The following is a 19577-nucleotide window of genomic DNA, read 5'->3' on the forward strand; positions in this document are numbered from 1 at the left end:
ATTGGCCAGATCCATAGCTGGCTTTGGCAAAGATATAGCCTCCGACGGCTTCTCAGTAGTCTTAATTTTGTCCCTTATGCTGCCCCATAGAGAAAGGCCCTTACGACGAGATACCCCACCTGGGCAGTAGGCATAGATGCTACCTAGGCATAGATGCTACCTAGCCATAGATGCTACCTAGCGATTTTGGTGGCAAACGGTCTAGGAGGAGATGTCAAAATGTGTTTTCCAAACTTCGTCGTGGCAGAAAAATAACGATAATGAATAATAATAATAATATTAAACCAATACAATAACAATAGGGTTTCAGCCCCTTCGGGGCTTGAACCCCTAATAATAAATACACTGACCTGCATGGATTTTCTTTTGGACCTCATGCTGTGCTCTTATAGAAAAATGTAATTCCTTTATGCCATGTGATGATGGGTCACAGATTAGTTTTTCATTATTTTCTACAAGTTGAATGTTTCTTCTATCTTGTTTTGCAGAAGTGACTCGGTTGTGTCAAAATTACACCTTGTGGATCTGGCTGGTTCTGAGAGGCAAAAGAAAACCAAAGCAGAGGGAGATCGTTTGAAGGAGGGTAAGTTTTATTTAAACCTTTAGTACACCAAGGAAAGAAGACTTGAGTATGCATGGTCTTTTCCAGAAGCACCCTGTTTCACAGTCACACAGTTCACACCAGCTGCGCACCACAACTAACTTTGTGCTGCTTTTCTTGCCCGGACGGTCCCCCAAAAACTAAATGTTATTTCAGGTATACTTAAAGGAGAATTTTGGTATTTTTCAACCTGGATCCTATTTTCATAACTTTTTATGTGTAACTAATTTGAGCAAAGTTTTTTGAAAGTGATCCAGTATTGACCAAGATTGCTTCCGCTGCCAGTCACAGTGCACCTAGCTCATGCGAACACACTGCTGCAAGGTAAATACAAGCGTTAATTTTCTCTCTCTTTTACAATGACAAAGCCTTAGAAGCCCTGAGCCTTAGACATTTATGTTTTCTTGTGTTCAGACATAGGTTTACTTTATAGATGTTTTTTATTTGGCTGAAAAGTGAGCCTGTCTGTTGCAAAAATAAGCTTGTTTAGTGGACGTACGTATAGGGCTGCAACTAACGATTATTTTGATAATTGATTAATCTGTCAATTATTTGTTTGATTAATCGGATAAAAACAAATGCATGGATTTTATTTCAACAATTTTATTCAAAAACAAAATGGTTTCCCAAACTGACAATATTAGTGCACAACAGTGCTGCTTGACTGGACCAGAGCTGTCTAAACAACAATGAGAAATTATAAATCATGAAAAAAAGAACAACATAAGTGTTGTTAACAAGATTTGCTACTTAACACATTCACTGCCAGCCGTTTTTTTTTACTGTAGGTAGGTTCTGCCAGAGGGTTTTTTTGAGGATTCTGGCTCATCTTTCAAGACCCGAGGATTCTTTTCTGCTAAGATTTTGTGAACACACAATATCTCAAAAGAACTAATAGAATGTGTGCTTTCTCTGTCTAAAAGAGTTAGTTTGTAGAGTTAGTAGTTATGTAAGCATTAGCAGTTGAATACAGCATGGTTTCAGTGTCAGAAAAATTATTGAGAGATAAACGGCTTTTTGTGAAATTCGATAGAACAGTCACTTTAACCATTCATTTTTGGCATCAGTAAGACGTCAGACATCTAAACAATAGTTTTGAACAGTAATTTCCTCCATAACAGCAGGAAACCCCCCTCTGCTTCCAACTCCTCCCTCCGTGTGTGTCTTCTTGGCTGCAGCGGCCGTGTCACAAGCTCGTTGCTGCTGCTGTAACCTCGCGTCACCAGTCTCATTGCTTTGCTGCTGCTGTGCCTGTCTGCGCGGCCGCTCTTTGAGGAAGTCTGGATGGACTCGCTCGCTTCTTGGAGTTTTGGTTGAGAGCTTTGATGAAGCTTTTGCGATTCTGGTCATATTTATGCTGCGTGTTTCAAAGTGTGTTCCACCCGTAATCTATTATGCAAATTTGCAATCCCGCACCGCCAGCAATCAGCGCGAAAACGAAAGCGTTTTCGCCAATCCATTTTCATGAGAATGGCTTCAGTCACACTGCTTTTTGCTTGCCTTCCTCTAGTCAGGAAAGCACTGTCGCCACTTAGTGGGTCGGTGGAATGGGTTGTACACGTTGTACACGTCCAATACTTATATAAGAGATGTAAAAGGGTTAGATGCACATCCCACCGTCAAAAAAACAAAATCGATTTTTTTTTACGTAAAAACACGTCATTGGCAGTGAAGGGTTGGATTTTGTTTGACGTAAAAACACGTCATTGGCAGTGAACGTGTTAATAGGCTACCTTTATTAGATTTTTATTAGATTATTAGATTTTATTTCGAACATGGTCAAAACAAAACAAAACAAAAAATGGCTACGTTTAACAACAGACCACGGACTATATGAAGGTAGATTCTGCAGTAACACTTTCTCCTTCTTTCTCTCATACACACGCGCGCACGCACACTAGGGATACACGGTATGCCGGTACTAGAATGGTACCGCGATACCCTGCCGTTAAAAATGGTACTATACCACATTCGTTTAGTACAGATAGTTTAAAAATGTCATGAGTGTGTTTGTTAGCGGAGTTCCCCCCTCCCCTCTCTCACTCCAGCCAGCTCTGTAACCAAACTCCGGAAGGATCCTTGAGTTTGATGTTGAGGAAGGTGTGGGAACCCTGAAGCATTACGCATATACCAGAGAAGGGACGTTTCCAACAGTGACCTGCTTGAAACGTCACTTCTCTGCTTTATCTGCTAGACAAGTATCAAAGCAAAGTCTTTGATACTTGTCTAGCAGCTGTTGGGGACAAATGGCTTAAATTTGATGTCAACCCTTGACTCCTGAAAAGGCAATTTCTTATTTAGCCCATAATCTGTACTATATTTCTATATATTTCTGTATGCGATTGTGTTGTAATAGTGTAATAGCTCCATTAATAGCATTTCTGTTCTGATCCTATTCATTTTTGTCTTTAGGCATCAGCATCAACCGAGGCCTTCTGTCTTTGGGTAATGTGATCAGTGCCTTGGGTGACGAAAGCAAGAGAAACAACTTTGTTCCTTACAGAGACTCCAAGCTTACGCGCCTGCTGCAAGGTAAGCCTTGAATAAATGTCAGGACAGTCATACCTAACAGCAACTCATCTTGAAATCCCTGTGTCAAAATATGGAGCTGTTGTTAAACTGTCATTACAAGGCTAAAGAAGGAATCCTCAACTAAGCAAAATCTATCAAGAGAACTCAATTTTACAATAATATGGATGTGACAGTGTGCTCCACAAGTCCCAACCGTTTTCTGATTGGAATTCTTGCTCGTCTCTCCTGCATCTGTCCCACTACATTCAATTGATTCTTTCTTGCCAGTCTAGAGCTTTAATCTGTCACTTTGTGTCTTAAATGACCAGTACAGATGGGTATCTATCAAGCACCGGTATTATTTGGTACCTGATTGGTCGGTACCAGGAGTATTGATAACGTCCTGGATGTTCGGTGCTGCTATCGGTATTTTGTTTTTTATTATTTTATTTTTTTACCGTCCCTAATGATGACGAAGCGGCACCAGGCGTTTGATGTTGCGTGTTTACACTCCTGTCCTGTCACTAGTGCGCTTGCGGCGGGTTTAAAAGATCAGTAGGCTAGCTTAGTATATTTGGAAGAAAACACATGTAGCCAATCACACAACAACAGAGATTGATAAAGCGAGCGACTGCCCTGTGATGATTCACAGAGAAATCTCCGCCTCGCGTTGCACAAACGTCACGGTGCTTTGCTGAACCTGACCTATTTTCTGACACAGAATATTATGTCGACTTCACTTTGCCAACTCTGAAGAACAACAAACAGCGACGGTGTTCAATTTACCTGTAACGTTACGTTAGCTTGAAGGCAGCTAACGCTACTAGACTGAGCCATCCGTTCAGGCAAAGTTGGTCACAAACTCCATGTACCGTAAATTCCGGACTATAAGCCGCACCGGTGTATAAGCCGCACCTGCAAAGTTGACTGTTTTTTACATATATAAGCCGCACCGGACTATAAGCCGCGGGTGTTTTAATGGTATTTTTTTTTTTTTTTTTTTTTTTTTTTTATTGTGTTTTAATGTTTAATTACCATATGTAAGGGTTCATGCACAGAGGGGATTGTCGGGAAAGAGATGGCTGTTTGAGGAAGCTCCCATTTATTAACATTTCAACAAAACAACATAACACAACACCACCTGTGTTTCTTTTTTACAGTGCACACAGTGTCATACAGTGTCATACAGTGTGGTGAAAAGAGGGCAAGAGAGGAAATTAAAACAGAAGTGGATTTATAGTTAGAAAGAGTGCTAAAAAAGAGATTTTTTTTTTTTTTTTTTTTTTTTTTTTGGAAAAAATCCATAGATAAGCCGCACCGTTATATAAGCCGCAGGGGCCAAAAAAGGCCAAAAAACGGGAAAAAAGGTGCGGCTTATAGTCCGGAATTTACGGTAGTCTGAGCAGGGTTCCTTCAAACCTAGTCTGAGAGGAAACAAACCTTTTTTCGGTCTGTCTGAGCAGGGTTCCTTCTAGGGGTGGGAATCACCAGATGCCCACGATACGATACTAAAACGATACTTGAGTCACGATACGATAGTATTGCGATATTGTGATATGCTAGTATTGCGATATATTGAATATTGCGATATTTCGATATATTGTCTAACTCCTTTTCCTACCTTTTCCTTGACCTCACCGGAAGTAAAACATGCAGTGTTTTTTTGTTTTGTTTTGGCATCACATGTAGGCTACATTAAGCTTCTCTGGACTCAATACACCACTGCAGGCGAGGACTGCAACATCGGGCGCTTCGGGCAGATGCCCGGTGGCCTGGCCTGGCATGGCCTGCAATTTCTTTTTCTTTTCTTTTTTTGTGGGGAGGAGAGTCTGAAGAACAGAATTGGGCACTAATGCCCAAATGCGCGCACATGTCTCCATACATTGCATCCACAACATGAGATCTCTGCCTACACCACCCAAAATCCACCATTTATTTCAGCGTGACGTTTCGAGCCACACAGGCTCTTCCTCAGACGCTTTCACCGTGAGTTTGCTCGTTTAATTCGTTGATATAAGCGATTGCCCGAACGATTAATTAATGAATAGGCTACGTGAACGTTAGCGGGTACTTTAGCCTATGCAGTAGGCTATCATCTCCTTGTTGCATTTTTAAACTGGCAGATGGGGGAGAAAGAAACAATTAAACTTTTACTTGTTTACTCACCTAATTTGGCTCTCTTCCAAATAATCCAGCCACGTAACTAATAGGGCTGTGGCGATTCACTTATCTCCCGATTCGATACTATCACGATTCTTGGGTGCCGATTCGATTTATATTGCGATTCTTAAGTATTGCGATTCTACGGTTATTGCGATTCGATATTACGATTTATTGCGATTTTTGTTTATTTTTTTCTTTTCTTTTTTCAGTTTGTTTGCTTTTTTACACTAGATTAGAACATGGGAAAAGTTGAATCATACACTAGAGACTGTATATTATATATCATGAGTAGGGCTGGGCGATATAGTTAAAAACAGGGGCGGACTGGGATCATAATTCAGGCCGGCATTAGATACCAAGCAGGCCAGGCCGATATGGGCCGACGCGCGTGAAATTTGGGCCGTTTGAAGCCCAATTTGGGCTGTTTGAAGCCAGATTTGGGCCGTTTGAAGTCCAATTTTACAATGAGATGCACCCACTTTAACCCTGAAGTGTAATTATTACTTCAGACTAACTAATAAAGTAATAAAACCACTAGTAAACCAGTAGGCGGCGCCTGGCCTGCTGTTCAGTGAGTGGCCTGACTGCAAGCACCCAAAATTTTTTTTTTTTTTTTTTTTTTTTTTGCGATTATCGATTCTGGAATAAAAGATCGATCCAAAATATCGTGACATTAAAAATCGCGATACTTAGGTGAATCGATTTTTTCCCCCACCCCTAGTAACTAACGCAACATCCATTCATGAAAATAATGATCACCGGGACATTAATGGTTTGTAAAGTGCCATTTAACCACCCGCCCACTCAGACATACATGATCAGGATCATGTGTTAAACAACAGCCGTTTTTCCAATAATGCGGATCCTATACTAGGGTCTCAGATGGTCATGATCCGCACTCGCGGGAGTGTGCATAAGGCGGCTAATTGTTTCTAAACATACAGGCCGACCGGCTAGCAGCTGGTTATAATCCGGATTTCACTGCATGTTTAGAAGGGGCTTGAGAGAAAACAAACCTTTTTTCTGTCTTATGTTTGAGCAGGGTTCCTTCAAACCTAGTCTAAGAGAAAACAAACCTTTTTTCTGTCTGAGCAGGGTTCCTCCAAACCTAGTCTGAGAGAAAACAAACCTTTTTTCTGTCTGTCTGTCTGTCTGTCTGTCTGTCTGTCTGTCTGTCTGTTCCTTCAAACCTAGTCTGAGAGAAAACACAACTTTTTGCTGTCTAATGTTTGAGCAGGGTTCCTTCGCAAGTCTGATGTGAAAAATGTGGTGGAAATAAAAAAAATGTTGCCCAGTCCTGATGGATATTGGACTGCACAGTTTATATTGTTGTACACCTCGTTGCCATTTTACATATTGTGCTATTTGTTGTGAAGAAGAATTTTAAGCTATGGAGTCATGTGGCCTAGTGGACACTGGACAGACAATCTCATTGTCCAGCCATTAACACCATACTTAATATGTATCACCAACCAACACTATCCGTATCCATTTATCATGTTGTGGTTTGCACTGAAAATGTGAGCTATTCATTGTCTTTTATTCTTGATGCATACCTGATCTGCTGACCAGAAATGCAAACTGAGAAAAAACAAATCCAGACAGTCCAGCAACTCGATGCTGACTTTTCCATATAAATTAATTGGATCACATCTTGACGGCCATTCTGCTTTTTAAACCATGTCTCATATTTAATAGAAATGCTAATTAACTATTATTCTCCTGACACAGTCTTTTCTACATATTTTGTAAGCCCACACTGTTTGCATCAACAGGAATACACAAAGGAATGCAGAAGCACTTTTTTGTCATTTCATTGTCCACCATTCCTGCTTTATTGTCAGATTCTTTGGGAGGCAATAGCCACACGCTGATGATTGCGTGCGTCAGCCCTGCAGACTCCAACATTGAGGAGACGATCAACACACTGCGCTACGCTGATAGAGCTCGCAAAATAAAAAATAAACCTGTAGTCAACGTCGACCCCAGAGCTGCAGAAACAAAGCGCTTAAAGCAGCAGGTATAGTAATTAAACAGCATAATCATAATAATAAGCTTGCTGTATTACAACAAAGTGAAAACAAATGTCATGGACTCATGTCATGTACAGTATTGAGCCGTATCTTCCTGTGGGCCCACAGGTGCAGGAGCTGCAGGTCATGCTGCTGCACGCCCGTGGAGGAGTGGCGCCAGTACTCGCTGGGTAAGGCAGGGAGGCGAAGCTCCGTCTACATCTACACAGTGGGCTGTGAATCTTCACTGGCCTCACGATTCGATTCGATTCGATTACGATTCAGAGGGCTTCGATTCGATTATGATTATCGAAGCATCTCGATGCATCTTCAATCGATGCATCACTTTTTTCCCCAATACATGATTTATTTTTTCTCACTTTCTTTTTTCTCACTGTGTGGCTACTTTTAAAATAAAAGTGCATTTGGAATTGCATTGTATTATGATCCAAATAAACAACTGTATGTACTTCCATTATATTTTGAAAAAAATATATATATACGGTATATATTTTTTAATAATCGATTTTTGACATTTGTGAATCGATGCAGAATCGTGCACGTCCGCATCGCGAAATTCTGTGCATAAAAATTCACCAGAATGCAGGAAAAGAAGTGTCTGACACTCCAAATCCCATGAGGGAGGACGTCCAGACCCCCCCGCTTGATTTGTGTTGCACGTGCATGGGGCCGCTGGCAAAGTGTCCCTTATGTTTCCACATTGAAGGTGGAAACCCTCCTCAGTATTGTGATGTCAGGAATATTATTTATTTTATATTTGTTTCCCAGTGAGATATTATTGGGTTTATATATTGGCTTTGCTGTTATAAACATTACTGTTGCTGCTCTAGAAACATTTAGTTATATTTAAAAAATTCGAATCATGTTCTGAATTTATTATTTTTTAAATAATATATACTTTTGTAAAAAGCAATTATTTCAGTAATGAAAAAGTATCGATAAAGAAGTATCGATAAGAGTATCGATAAAGAACCCGAACCAATAGGAGTATCAATAAGTGAGGGATGCCATCGCAAGCTTCGCCGCACAACCTGGACCCCAGTCAAAAAAAGTTCAGTCAAAAATAATGTTCTCGCCAGCACCCATGGTAAGGTGTTAAAAAGTGAGATTCCTTGCTGGTTCATGTCCTACTAACATGCAAGATAAATGCATCCGGGGTACACGGTGCCCCCCTATCAAAAGGCCAAAACCTTTACTGAGTGCCTTCACTACAGACCAGAGTCGGCTGAGAACGTGACCAAGCTCTTGGAGAGGAACCGCACCCTGCTGGATGAGAACCATAAGCTGAGCAGGGAGCTGAGTGAGACCGTTGGACAGACCACACTCATGTTTGAGAAGATCATCCTGGTGAGCTGGACTTGCAGTGCTTTATTACACTGCTGAAATTTCAAGAACATTCTTCATTATTTTGGTCCTTTTTAATCTATAATTAGGCATTCTGTTTTATTTTTGTTTTCTTACAGGCAGAACAAACAAATGAGATACTACAAAGCAAACTTGAACAACTACGACAACATGCAGCGTAAGTTGATAAAGCCCTGAAGCCAGGAGGGTTGTAGAAGGTTTAGACCAAGCTTACAGGAGAGCCAAGACACTTAAAGGGACAGGCCACTTTTTCACATTTGCCATACCCCCCCCCCCCCCCACATAACCAAGGTACACCATGCCTTTACCATCACTGTCCGAGCAGTATACATACCCCCCCCACATAACCAAGGTACACCATGCCTTTACCATCACTGTCCGAGCAGTATACAGTGAGCTACAGTCGTGAAGTTAGTAAGTATCGCCATAGAGGGGATGCCAATGGTACACCCGTTTACTTTGAGTTGGCAGTTGCATGTTTACACCAGACCATCTGTACGGCTCTACTGTGCGGTTCACTTCCTGACTGTGTCTGACTATACTGCTTACTGCGCATGCTCCAGCTGATAGGCCTATAACTGGGAACTAGCAAATTTGCTTCAATTCACTATTTGCTCTTATTACAGTTTTCACACAGTCGGGTAGTGTATTTTGATCTGTGATTCCAGTTGTTCCCAGTTGTATAGTGTATTTCAGTCAGTTTTTCAATTGTGATAAGAAATCTTAAGGAACCAGTTGTGTAGTGTAAACTCCAGCCTTTTCATAATCTGTCAAGATTTTCAAAGTTGTCTAGTGTATCTGCTACATAAGTCATCTCTCAAGACAGATTTTTTTATTATCATTTTTTAACCGATGGGTTGACAACTGCGACAGTTGAGTGTCACCATACGATATTGAGACCCATCCTTCCCTTTGTTTCAGATGTAAAGTGGATCTTGAGAGGGTGTTGGAGACACTTGAGGACCAGGAGCTAAAGGGTAAAGTTGAGGTGATGAAGAGCCTGCAGGACATCATCTTGGAGCTGCAAGTATGGACACCTGATGGGTGTACTACTTCCTATTAATTTTCATCTTGTGCCATTTCTGCTGTCCTTTGGCCTATCTTAGTGATTCTGTTAAGTGCTTTGTAGCTATGTTTTGAAGTGCTACTATATAAATTAAATGTAACAACTCAGAGTTGACATGGCATGTTCAGTGCAACTGCCACTGCATTGTTCAGTTGTAATGTATCTGCTGTTGATTTGAACAGGAATATGCTTTCTGTTCATTCACGTTCCATGGTTTACTCTGTCTGCTTTTTCAGCACGAGAGCGCAGGCATCGCTGCCTCCATTGATGCCATGGCCTCAGGAGAAGATGCACCTGAGGGAGCAGGGAATGGCAGTAGAAACTCAGATGGCTTCCCATCAGTATGTTGACACTTTATAAAGTATTTCTCATGACAACAGTCATCAACAATATCAAAGGCACATAGGCAAATACTAAAGATACTTGACAAGATTGTGCCATGCCTCGCTGTTCACTTACACACATACACTAAATGCACTCCTTATACAGTTCTCCATAGGATGTTTTACTGTTTGAATCTAAATCATTGTCTCCTTCTCTTCACACTCAAATTGAACTGATTGAACAGAAGAAAAGAAAAACCTCTCCTGTATTTTTCCCCTAAGCTCTGATTTTATTACGGTACTTTCTTCTTGCCAAGTGCAATTGAAGTGTTTCCCCTCCTGCATCACACAGGATGACATTCCCATTGCTGATAAGGACGCAGCAGAGGGCTTTACAACCCATCATGCACTGCGTCAGGCCCAGATGTCCAAGGATCTGATTGAGCTCAACAAAGTGTTGGCTTTGAAGGAAGCTTTTGTCAAGAAAATGTGTCAGAATGACAGCCAGCTGGAACCAATACAATCAGAGCACCAGGTAATAGGATTGTACGACTATCTTAGACTTGCACAAAATCATTTAAAAAAGTTTGTGTGTTTGTGTGTGTGTATATGCGCGCGCGCGCGCACCATTCTGCAGTGTTCCACCTTGCGCTCTTATATGATCTCAGAACCTGTATTGGTGCTGCTAAAATTCTAATGTTTGTACTTTGACAACATTGAACAGGTTTTGTGAAGATAATAATTTATGAGATGGGTTGAGTTTAAAATTGTTTCAATAGTTTTGAGCATAACACAAGTCCTGAATTTTGGCCTTTTGTGGTGGAGTGCTCAACCTCTGTGGTGCACTTAATTCTGAACCATAGTCTCAAATTGTTTGCATTAGAGTAGATGTATTTTGACCTTCTGGGCATTCTGTCTCTCTACAGGAAAACATGCACAGTCTGCAGTCATCAGTGGATTCTCTGCAGAAGGAAAAGGAGGACCTCATTTTGGCACTCCAGTCTGCAAAGAAGGACTCCAACCAGGCTAAGTAAGGACAGACATTTTGGCTGTGTGCCACAAGTAATAATGGGGTCTAAATATAAATAAATTGATGATTTCTTTTGACATAAAACTTATTCTCTGTCAACCCCTTTCCATTCCTGCCTTCACCCCACACACACACACACACACCATCTTCTCTTAGGCTGAGTGAGCAGCGTAGGAAAAGGCTGCAGGAGCTTGAGGGCCAGCTTGGAGACATGAAGAAGAAGCTTCTTGAGCAGTCCAAACTTCTGAAACTCAAAGAAACTTCTGTTCGCAGTGTGTCCAAGCTCAATCAGCAGATACAGGTAATCAGTGGTGTGTCTATCTATTTTTGCGCATTATGTCCATACAATGGCAAACCAATACATGAGACATAACAACTTATGTAGGTATATTTATTTCAACATAAACATGTCTACCTACCTACCAGGGTAGGAAATTAACTTTTTTTTGCAAGGGCTTTTTTTTGTGTCCTTGTGAAATATGTTTCAGGGGCATTTTGGATAATTTCCAGGGGAATTTGATCAAATGTGGGAAATACGTTCGTTCTTCTATTTTGCACGACAGACCAATATTCAATGACTCTTACCCTAGCATAGGCTTGAGCAGCATAGGAAAAGGCTGCAGGAGCTTGAGGGCCAGCTTGTAGACATGAAGAAGCAGCTTCTTGAGCAGTCCAAATTCAAAGAATCCTCTGTTTGCAGTGTGACCAAGCTCAATCAGCAGATACAGGTAATCAGTGGTGTGTCTATCTATTTTTGCGCATATATCAACATATCAATCAAAATAACATGTATTACAATCGTATTAGGCCTACTGTATTATAGCCTATAACATTTGATGTTACGGTTCAACGTCCTCTTCTTCTGTCATGTCAACTTACGGTTCAACGTCCTCTTCTTCTGTCATGTCAACAACAGTTGATTAATTGTATTTTGCCATATGCCATGATTGAAGTAAAGGTTTTAAGTTCTGCTACAAACAAACCAGCGGTCCACTGCTGTCTCTCTTTCGCTCGCTCTCGGCCACAAACTGCCTGTGTCACAGCAAGCCGTATCGATGTAGGATCATTCTGCATCAATACGCGCTTCAGCAAGTAGTATACTGTCTACTATGCTCCTATTGGCTAGTGTGTCTGCTCCCAGTGTGTGTTCGATCATTCAGTCATTCTCGGGCAGTTCAACTTACTGAGTGGGACTCATGCCCCCGTCCCACCCGGCCAGTCAGAGCCCTGAAGCCCCTCCCCGCTGTGATGTGACAGTGCCTACAGCAAACAGCCCCCGCTGCACCCAGGCAGAGAGCAGAGCAGCTCGCTGCTCCTCAGTTTACTCGCTTGTTTATTCAAAGTTTATTAATATTGAACGTCACGTGTCCAAATTGCACCAGATCCGACACTGCAAATTGCAGTAACGTTAGAATACAGAAAGTTAACTCTTTATGTTATTGGGGCATTTAAAGCCCCCGTCATTCCAATTCCAGGGGCAATTTTATATTTTTTGTGGGTATTTTGCCCCGAGCCCCCGCTAATTTCCGACCCTGCTAACTACACATTACAGAATAAAAAATAAATAAAATAATGTCCTATAACGTTACTGAAGCAAATGTGGCTATTAATTGAACTTTTAACATTATAGAGCCGATATTCAACGCTCCAAGCGAGCTGCTGTGATAAACATCGAACAACGGTGGCTAAAGGTAGGCTAACTGTAGCTTACATAGCTTGCATACAACTTTATCTCGAGGTTCCACAATTTGTCCGTCTTCTGACCAAAGTACTGTATTCAAACAGGGCCTTTTAGATTGCTCAGACTGCAAATCACTCTCTGCAGCTGAGGTGGGTTATGAACCAGAACCTCCCTCCTTGTTGTGATCTCTGCCATCAATACTACACTTGGTTCAGCATTACATCATTACATCAATGAAAGTGACGTCTCCTGTCCGTCATGCAAAGCACGAGGCAGACATCAAAGATATTATACACCAACAAGAGATGACCCATTACACGCTGCGCAAATGGTATAAAATGATATAGACTTTCTGACTCGCAGTTGGGTCATCCCTAATAAACGGTCTCTGCAGACACAGCAGTGCAACGGCCCAGGCTCACACAAGTACACGCGAGGCAGGCAGCGGCTGTACTGCTTTTTTTCCCTTATTCTTTTCTTTTAAATGGGATTTTTGTATGGGGATTTTGGTTAAATGCTTGAATGAAATAAGGTCTGTTGTTACGACCAAACGTTTTATGAAATGGCAAACTTGGCACACAAAAAAAAGGCAAAAAAAAAGTTTTCAGCAAGATAATCTTCACAAATGAGGACCACTTTTATGAAATCCCCATACAAAAATCCCATTGACTTTTAGACTAGGGAACCGGAAGTAAATTGTCCTAGAAAAATATGTCATCCCTGCGGTACTCTATTTCGACATGGATACATCAGTTTTTTTAGGGATTGACCAATACACACAAATTATTGCAATTATTCTTTGTTATAAACTAGGGTGAACATCCAAGTCGAAACCTAGCTTGGTTGATATGTGGTTATGTCACTGGGCTTATCGAGAGTACCGGTATACTTCCCAATACGTGATAAAAAATAGACTATTTATAAGTAAAAAAGTATCTAAATATAACATTACATTTTTTTATTTTCTTCCACGTTTGAAAAATGACAGCAGGCCAGGGCCCCGTTAATAAACAAATATATTTTTTCTGTAGCTGATTGTAGGTTTTTGGAGTGCCAGCCAGAGTTTAGTCTGACAATTCTAACATTTAAGATTTTTACACTCTGCCATGAACCCACATAGCATAAATCTGAACCACCAAGCAGAATGCAAACAAATAATCAAATTAATAATCAGACAATGCAAACAAAGGGAAGTTCAATATAAATCCAGTGTATTGAAGCTACAAGGAAAACCACTCACAAAAGAAAAGTGTCCTTTACAAATAATCAACCAAACAAGATGTTCACAAAAATATAGTTCCCTTTAAAAAAAAAAATAGTAATCAAAAAGGTTAGAAATTCAGTTTGTTCATTTCAATTCAGTTCTCAAATCTGTTCAGAGTAAACAAACCAATCAATAGAGGATATCTCCAAAGAGAAAATTACCAAAAATTTCTGACTAACTACCTGTTCAGTTGGTCAACTTTGTACACAAAGGATAGTTACTTAAGCTATGTTAATTAAATACATAAGTGCCTGGGTGGCGAGCGATGATATTTGTCAACTTAGCTGGAGCTGAGTCAAACTTTATTTAACGTTAGTTTTCATTGTGAATTAGAAAATGGTCGGGGGGCCACTCGGCATCCTATCGCGGGCCACATCTGGCCCCCGGGCTGCAAGTTGAGTATCACTGAGTTAAGGCCACAGATACCAAAGCACATTAATGTCTTATCCCCACAGGCTATGAAGAACCAGCGGGTGCAGCTGATGAGGCAGATGAAGGAGGACTCTGAGAAATTCAGACTTTTTAAGAACAAGAAGGACAAGGAGGTGCTGCAGCTCAAGGAGAAGGTCTGCATTGATCATATTGTTTTTGAGCCACTACCTGTCCATATTATTTAACCAGCTATTGTTTTTCTAATTTCTATGAAACTAGTGCAGTATTGCCCATTGACTCGACCATCATGTATCCACCCACCAGAGTTCAAGCTCAAGAGCATCATTTTCTTTTGCTCCTTTAATGTCTTTGTGTTGTTTTTGTTGTTTTTCACCTATTTTACAGGATCGTAAACGGCAATATGATTTGCTGAAACTTGAGAGGGACTACGAGAAACAGGCCAATGTGCTACGTCGCAAAACTGAGGAGGTTAGGCTTCTTGCCATATTGTTGCTGCTTTTCCATGTTTTTTGTTTTTTCGCCGTTTGTCTATCAATATGTTGGGGTGTTTATATTTCAAGACCTGTACTCTTAACACATTCACTGCCAGCCGTTTTTTTTTTTACTGTAGGTAGCTTCTGCCAGAGGGTTTTTTTGAGGATTCTGGCTCATCTTTCAAGACCCAAGGATTCTTTTCTGCTAAGATTTTGTGAACACAAAATATCTCAAAATAACTAATAGAATGTGTGCTTTCTCTGTCTAAAAGAGTTAGTTTGTAGAGTTAGTAGTTATGTAGGCATTAGCACTTGAATACAGCATGGTTTCAGCGTCTGAAAATTTAAGCTGAGATAAATAGCTTTTTGTGAAATTTGATAGAACAGTCACTTTAACCATTCATTTTTGGCATCAGTAAGACGTCAGACATCTAAACAATAGTTTTGAACAGTAATTTCCTCCATAACAGCAGGAAACACCCCTCTCCTTCAAACTCCTCCCTCCGTGTGTGTTCTTCTTGGCTGCAGCGGGCGCGTCACCAGGCTCACTGCTGCTGCTCCTGTCTGCTGGCGGCCGCTGGGCAAGTCTGGATGGGCTCGCTCGTTTCTTGGGGTTTCTGTTGAGAGCTTTGATGAAGCTTTTGCGATTCTGGTCTTATTTATGCTGCGTGTTTCAAAGTGTGTTCCACCCGTAATCTATTATGCAAATTTGCAAAACCCCACCGCCAGCTCCCAAGCGCGAAAGCGATTTCGCCAATCCATTTTCATGAGAATGGCTTCCTCACACTGCTTTTTGCTTGCCTTCCTCTAGTCTGGAGACCACTGTCGCCACTTAGTGGGTCAGTGGAATGGGTTGTACACGTTCGGTGGCTCCAATATTTTTATAGGAGACGTGGGGGGCGTTGATCCACGTCCCACCGTCAAATTTTTTTTTTTTTTTTTTTTGACGACTCAACTCGTCATTGGCAGTCAACCGTTGGATTTTTTTTGACGACTCAACTCGTCATTGGCAGTGAACGTGTTAACACATACTTTCAGATATAAGGTGTGTACTGTAGATCTGGGCCCAGTTGCACAAAGCACCTTAGGTTAAGATTTCCCTTAGAGTCAGAGTTAAGGTGTCCATAAAATAGATTCGGCTGCACAAAACACCCTTAAATCTTCTCCATAAGGTTAAACATTTTAAGGAAAACATAAGCACAAGATTTAAGGCTGTTTTGTGCAGCTCGATTCTATTTTATGGACACCTTAACTCTGACTCTAAGGGAAATCTTAACCTAAGGTGCTTTGTGCAACTGGGTCCAGATGTTTTGGTAACATTTGGAATGTTTGTAGCTATGTTGTTTTTGCATTGTGTGGGGGGACACTTCACTCTATAGCATTTAATATGTTAAGTACGAGTTGTCCCCCCACAGGCTGCAGCTGCAAACAAGCGCCTGAAAGATGCACTACAGAAGAGAAGTGAGGCGGCGGAGAAACGCAACATCAACAACAGAGGAGATGGGGCTGCCGCAAGAGTTAAGGTGCCAAAATCTTTTGTGATCCCCCTCTACATCATTTGTGGCACTCTCCAGTTGACCATGTAGAGTAGACAGAGTGGCCTGATGGATTGGCTAATTTATTTTAAAGTTATAAAAAATCATGTTAAAGGCTCACCCACATGTTGTGCATGCATGGTGAACCAATATATTACCAATGATTGTTATAGCCATAATCCTATATACTGTATATATAGGATCTGTATATATATAGATCCTTTCCAAAAAATTTGAATATGATGGAAAAGTTAGTTTTTTTCCATCATTCCTTTCAAAAAGTGAAACTTTCATAGATTATAGATACATTACACACAAAGTGAAATATTTCTAGCCTTTATTTGTTTCATTTTTCATAATTTTGGCCTACAGCTCCAGAAAACCCCCAAAACAGTATTTCAAGAAATTAGAATAGTGTGAAGAAAATCAGCAGTTACTTCTCAGTTATTTCAGAGAATGAACGTGTCACACTCTAATCATCTAATTAACTCAAAGCACCTGCAAAGTTTTCCTATATCGTTAAATTGTATCTTTCTCATTTCTTTTCCATGATATTCTAATTTTTTTGGAAAGGATCTGTATATTTATTTATATATATATATATATATATATATATATATATATATATATATATATATATATATATTAGTCTTGTCAACTTGACCAGCAGTTTTAAATGTATATTAGGCTATGAAAGGATTCTGTAGATTTGTTTATGAACATTTTGAATAAGACACTTATATTTTGAGTTATGATGGCCAACAAACATCACAAGATTATTTTTTTAAATTAAAACTCTTCAAGAACACAAGTAAATATACCCAAAAGGGATCCATATTAGTCGAGGAGAGTTTTACTGTGTTGACTCTGTGAATTTGCATTTGTGTGGTCAGTCGTGGCTCCTAAATGAAGTGGAGGTGCTAGTTAGCACGGAGGAGGCCCGGCGCCACCTGAAGGACCTGCTGGAGGACAGGAAGATCTTGGCTCATGAGATCAACCAGCTCAAGCAGCAGATGGAAGCAGGGGAGCGGCCTGCTGCCAAAGTCAGGGTGAGATGGGAGCTTTCCATTGTTCAGGATGTACACTCTGGACATGAACAATATGTGAGCCAAGGCACTGGCGAAATTAGAATATAAATAAAAAGTAATCAAAACTTTGCTATGCTTGTTTGTGGTTTCCTTCCATACAGCGTCGGACACTGATCATCTCTGAGCTGGAGAACCATGGGGGGCTGGAAACACCTCTGAATAAACAGGTGGAGAACCTAGAGACAGAAATGGTCCTCAGGTAAGACAAATCGGCTAAACAGTTGATTTGTTTTACATTTTATACATTTGACTACACATGGTGGCATGACTGCTGCTCCAGCTGGGTTCAAATCTTCTCCCTCCTAGCTCCCACGTGGTACAATGACCTTCCCACCCTTTTCGGAGCTCGTTTGATATTCCTCCTCTATACAGTATTCACTGGTACACAAACATGTTTGATAGATCGTTAATAAAAGTCTACCTTTACTTTAATAGGAGTGCCCAGATAGCAGACCTCCAGCAGAAAGTTCTTGTCGCAGACAATGAGGGGCGCTTGAAACAGCGCTGGGACAGCATCACAAGCATAGTGGATGCCAAATCTGCCCTGAAGGTCCTGATGGCTGAAGTGAGCAAACTGGCTTTATTTGGAAAGAAACAATGTCATTCCATATTCAACTTGGTGTGTTATATTGCTGCCAGTTACTTGTATATCCAAAAATCATCACATCTCCTTTATTTAGCTGGTGTCTGCTAAAACAGCCAGTGCCAAGCTAGAGAGTGACCTCATACAGGAGAAGGGGAACGTGCAGGATTTAACTAAGATGCTGGCCGAGGAGAGGAACATCATGTCAACCATGGACATGGAGCACCAACAGCAGTTAGTGGAACTAGAGCAGAACCATCAAGAGAAGGTGTTCATATAATGTATTTAAATTCCAATTTGTATCTCTTTTTTTGTAACGCTGTTGCATCCTTAGTTTTTATTTAATGTTTTGCTCCATATAGCTGGTTCATCTCTTTCTTCTTCCTACAGGTCCTTTGCTTACTTAACCAGTTACAGAACAAACCCATATGTGGAGAGTCGGATAAAACAATGCAGAAAGAGGAGGAGACTTCAAAGGAGAGGGAGCTTCTGGCCCGCCTCAAATTTCAGGTTTGTCTCCACTACCTGAAGAACAGTGAGTGTAACCCTTGTTCTAGGAGTAATGGTCCAGAATGATCTAATCTTGAATTGGTGATAATCCAGTCGTGTGTACCACAATTTCAGGAAGAAGAGATTGAGAAACTGCGGGAATTGAGAGAGAAAAACGAGAAACTGCTGGATGAGAATGAGCAATACAAACAGGTAAAAAGACTAAAGCTGGCATGAGTCAAAACATTAAAAACGCAACTTTGTTTGTTTTATTGTCAGATTTTGTGTATATATATATATATATATATAAGGGCATTCACGACTAGTGAATTTTACTAGTCGACTAGTCGTCCCTAAAGGTAGTCGACTAGTCGTTTTTAATTTATTTTTTATTTTTTAATCTTTAAGGAAGAACATGAGGTATTTACATGACATACATGGACTATCATATCCCATATCCCCCACAAAGAACATCAAAACACAACAAAACAAAACAAGAAAACTGCATAACATACAGAATAATCCAAGAACAAACAAGAGTATTGGACAAACAACCAAACAAAAACAATGCATTCAGCTCCTATTCTGATAAGCCTAATGACACTGGGGTAAAAAGTTCTTAAAGTCAACCTCTGTATGTGGTTGCCATATTTTGGGGAGGTCTAAGAATCTGCCTTTGCTCTTGTAGTAAATGTTATCCAACGTATGGTAGCTTGAGAGTTAATTCCACCAGTGAACTACAGCTGGGGGATTGGATGCTTTCCAATTTAAAGCTATGCATTTCCTAGCTGCCAACAGGGCAAGATCTATGTATTTACTTTGAATGCATTGTTTTTGTTTGGTTGTCCAATAGTCTTGTTTGTTCTTGGATTATTGTGTATCTTATGCAGTTTTCTTGTTTGGTTTTGTTTTGTTTTGTTGTGTTTTGATGTTCTTTGTGGGGGATATGGGATATGGGATATGATAGTCCATGTATGTC

General features: G+C 40.6%; 1 protein-coding gene across 1 annotated transcript in view; it reads left to right on the forward strand.

The window, feature by feature from the left end:
- Positions 1 to 19577, forward strand: part of kif4 (kinesin family member 4) — a 63828-nt gene that overhangs the window by 10670 nt on the left and 33581 nt on the right. The window contains exons 7-26 of the mRNA XM_083643653.1: positions 489 to 583; positions 3014 to 3133; positions 7120 to 7295; positions 7417 to 7478; positions 8523 to 8655; positions 8772 to 8830; positions 9595 to 9700; positions 9976 to 10080; positions 10415 to 10597; positions 10989 to 11092; positions 11249 to 11393; positions 14493 to 14603; positions 14815 to 14898; positions 16319 to 16426; positions 17332 to 17487; positions 17628 to 17725; positions 17962 to 18091; positions 18207 to 18377; positions 18500 to 18619; positions 18734 to 18811. Coding sequence (XP_083499779.1) covers positions 489 to 583; positions 3014 to 3133; positions 7120 to 7295; positions 7417 to 7478; positions 8523 to 8655; positions 8772 to 8830; positions 9595 to 9700; positions 9976 to 10080; positions 10415 to 10597; positions 10989 to 11092; positions 11249 to 11393; positions 14493 to 14603; positions 14815 to 14898; positions 16319 to 16426; positions 17332 to 17487; positions 17628 to 17725; positions 17962 to 18091; positions 18207 to 18377; positions 18500 to 18619; positions 18734 to 18811 — 2344 coding nt within the window. The remainder of the gene's footprint in view (positions 1 to 488; positions 584 to 3013; positions 3134 to 7119; positions 7296 to 7416; positions 7479 to 8522; positions 8656 to 8771; positions 8831 to 9594; positions 9701 to 9975; positions 10081 to 10414; positions 10598 to 10988; positions 11093 to 11248; positions 11394 to 14492; positions 14604 to 14814; positions 14899 to 16318; positions 16427 to 17331; positions 17488 to 17627; positions 17726 to 17961; positions 18092 to 18206; positions 18378 to 18499; positions 18620 to 18733; positions 18812 to 19577) is intronic.

Source organism: Poromitra crassiceps (genome assembly GCF_964638095.1).
Source record: "Poromitra crassiceps genome assembly, chromosome: 1".
Taxonomy (NCBI): domain Eukaryota; kingdom Metazoa; phylum Chordata; class Actinopteri; order Beryciformes; family Melamphaidae; genus Poromitra; species Poromitra crassiceps.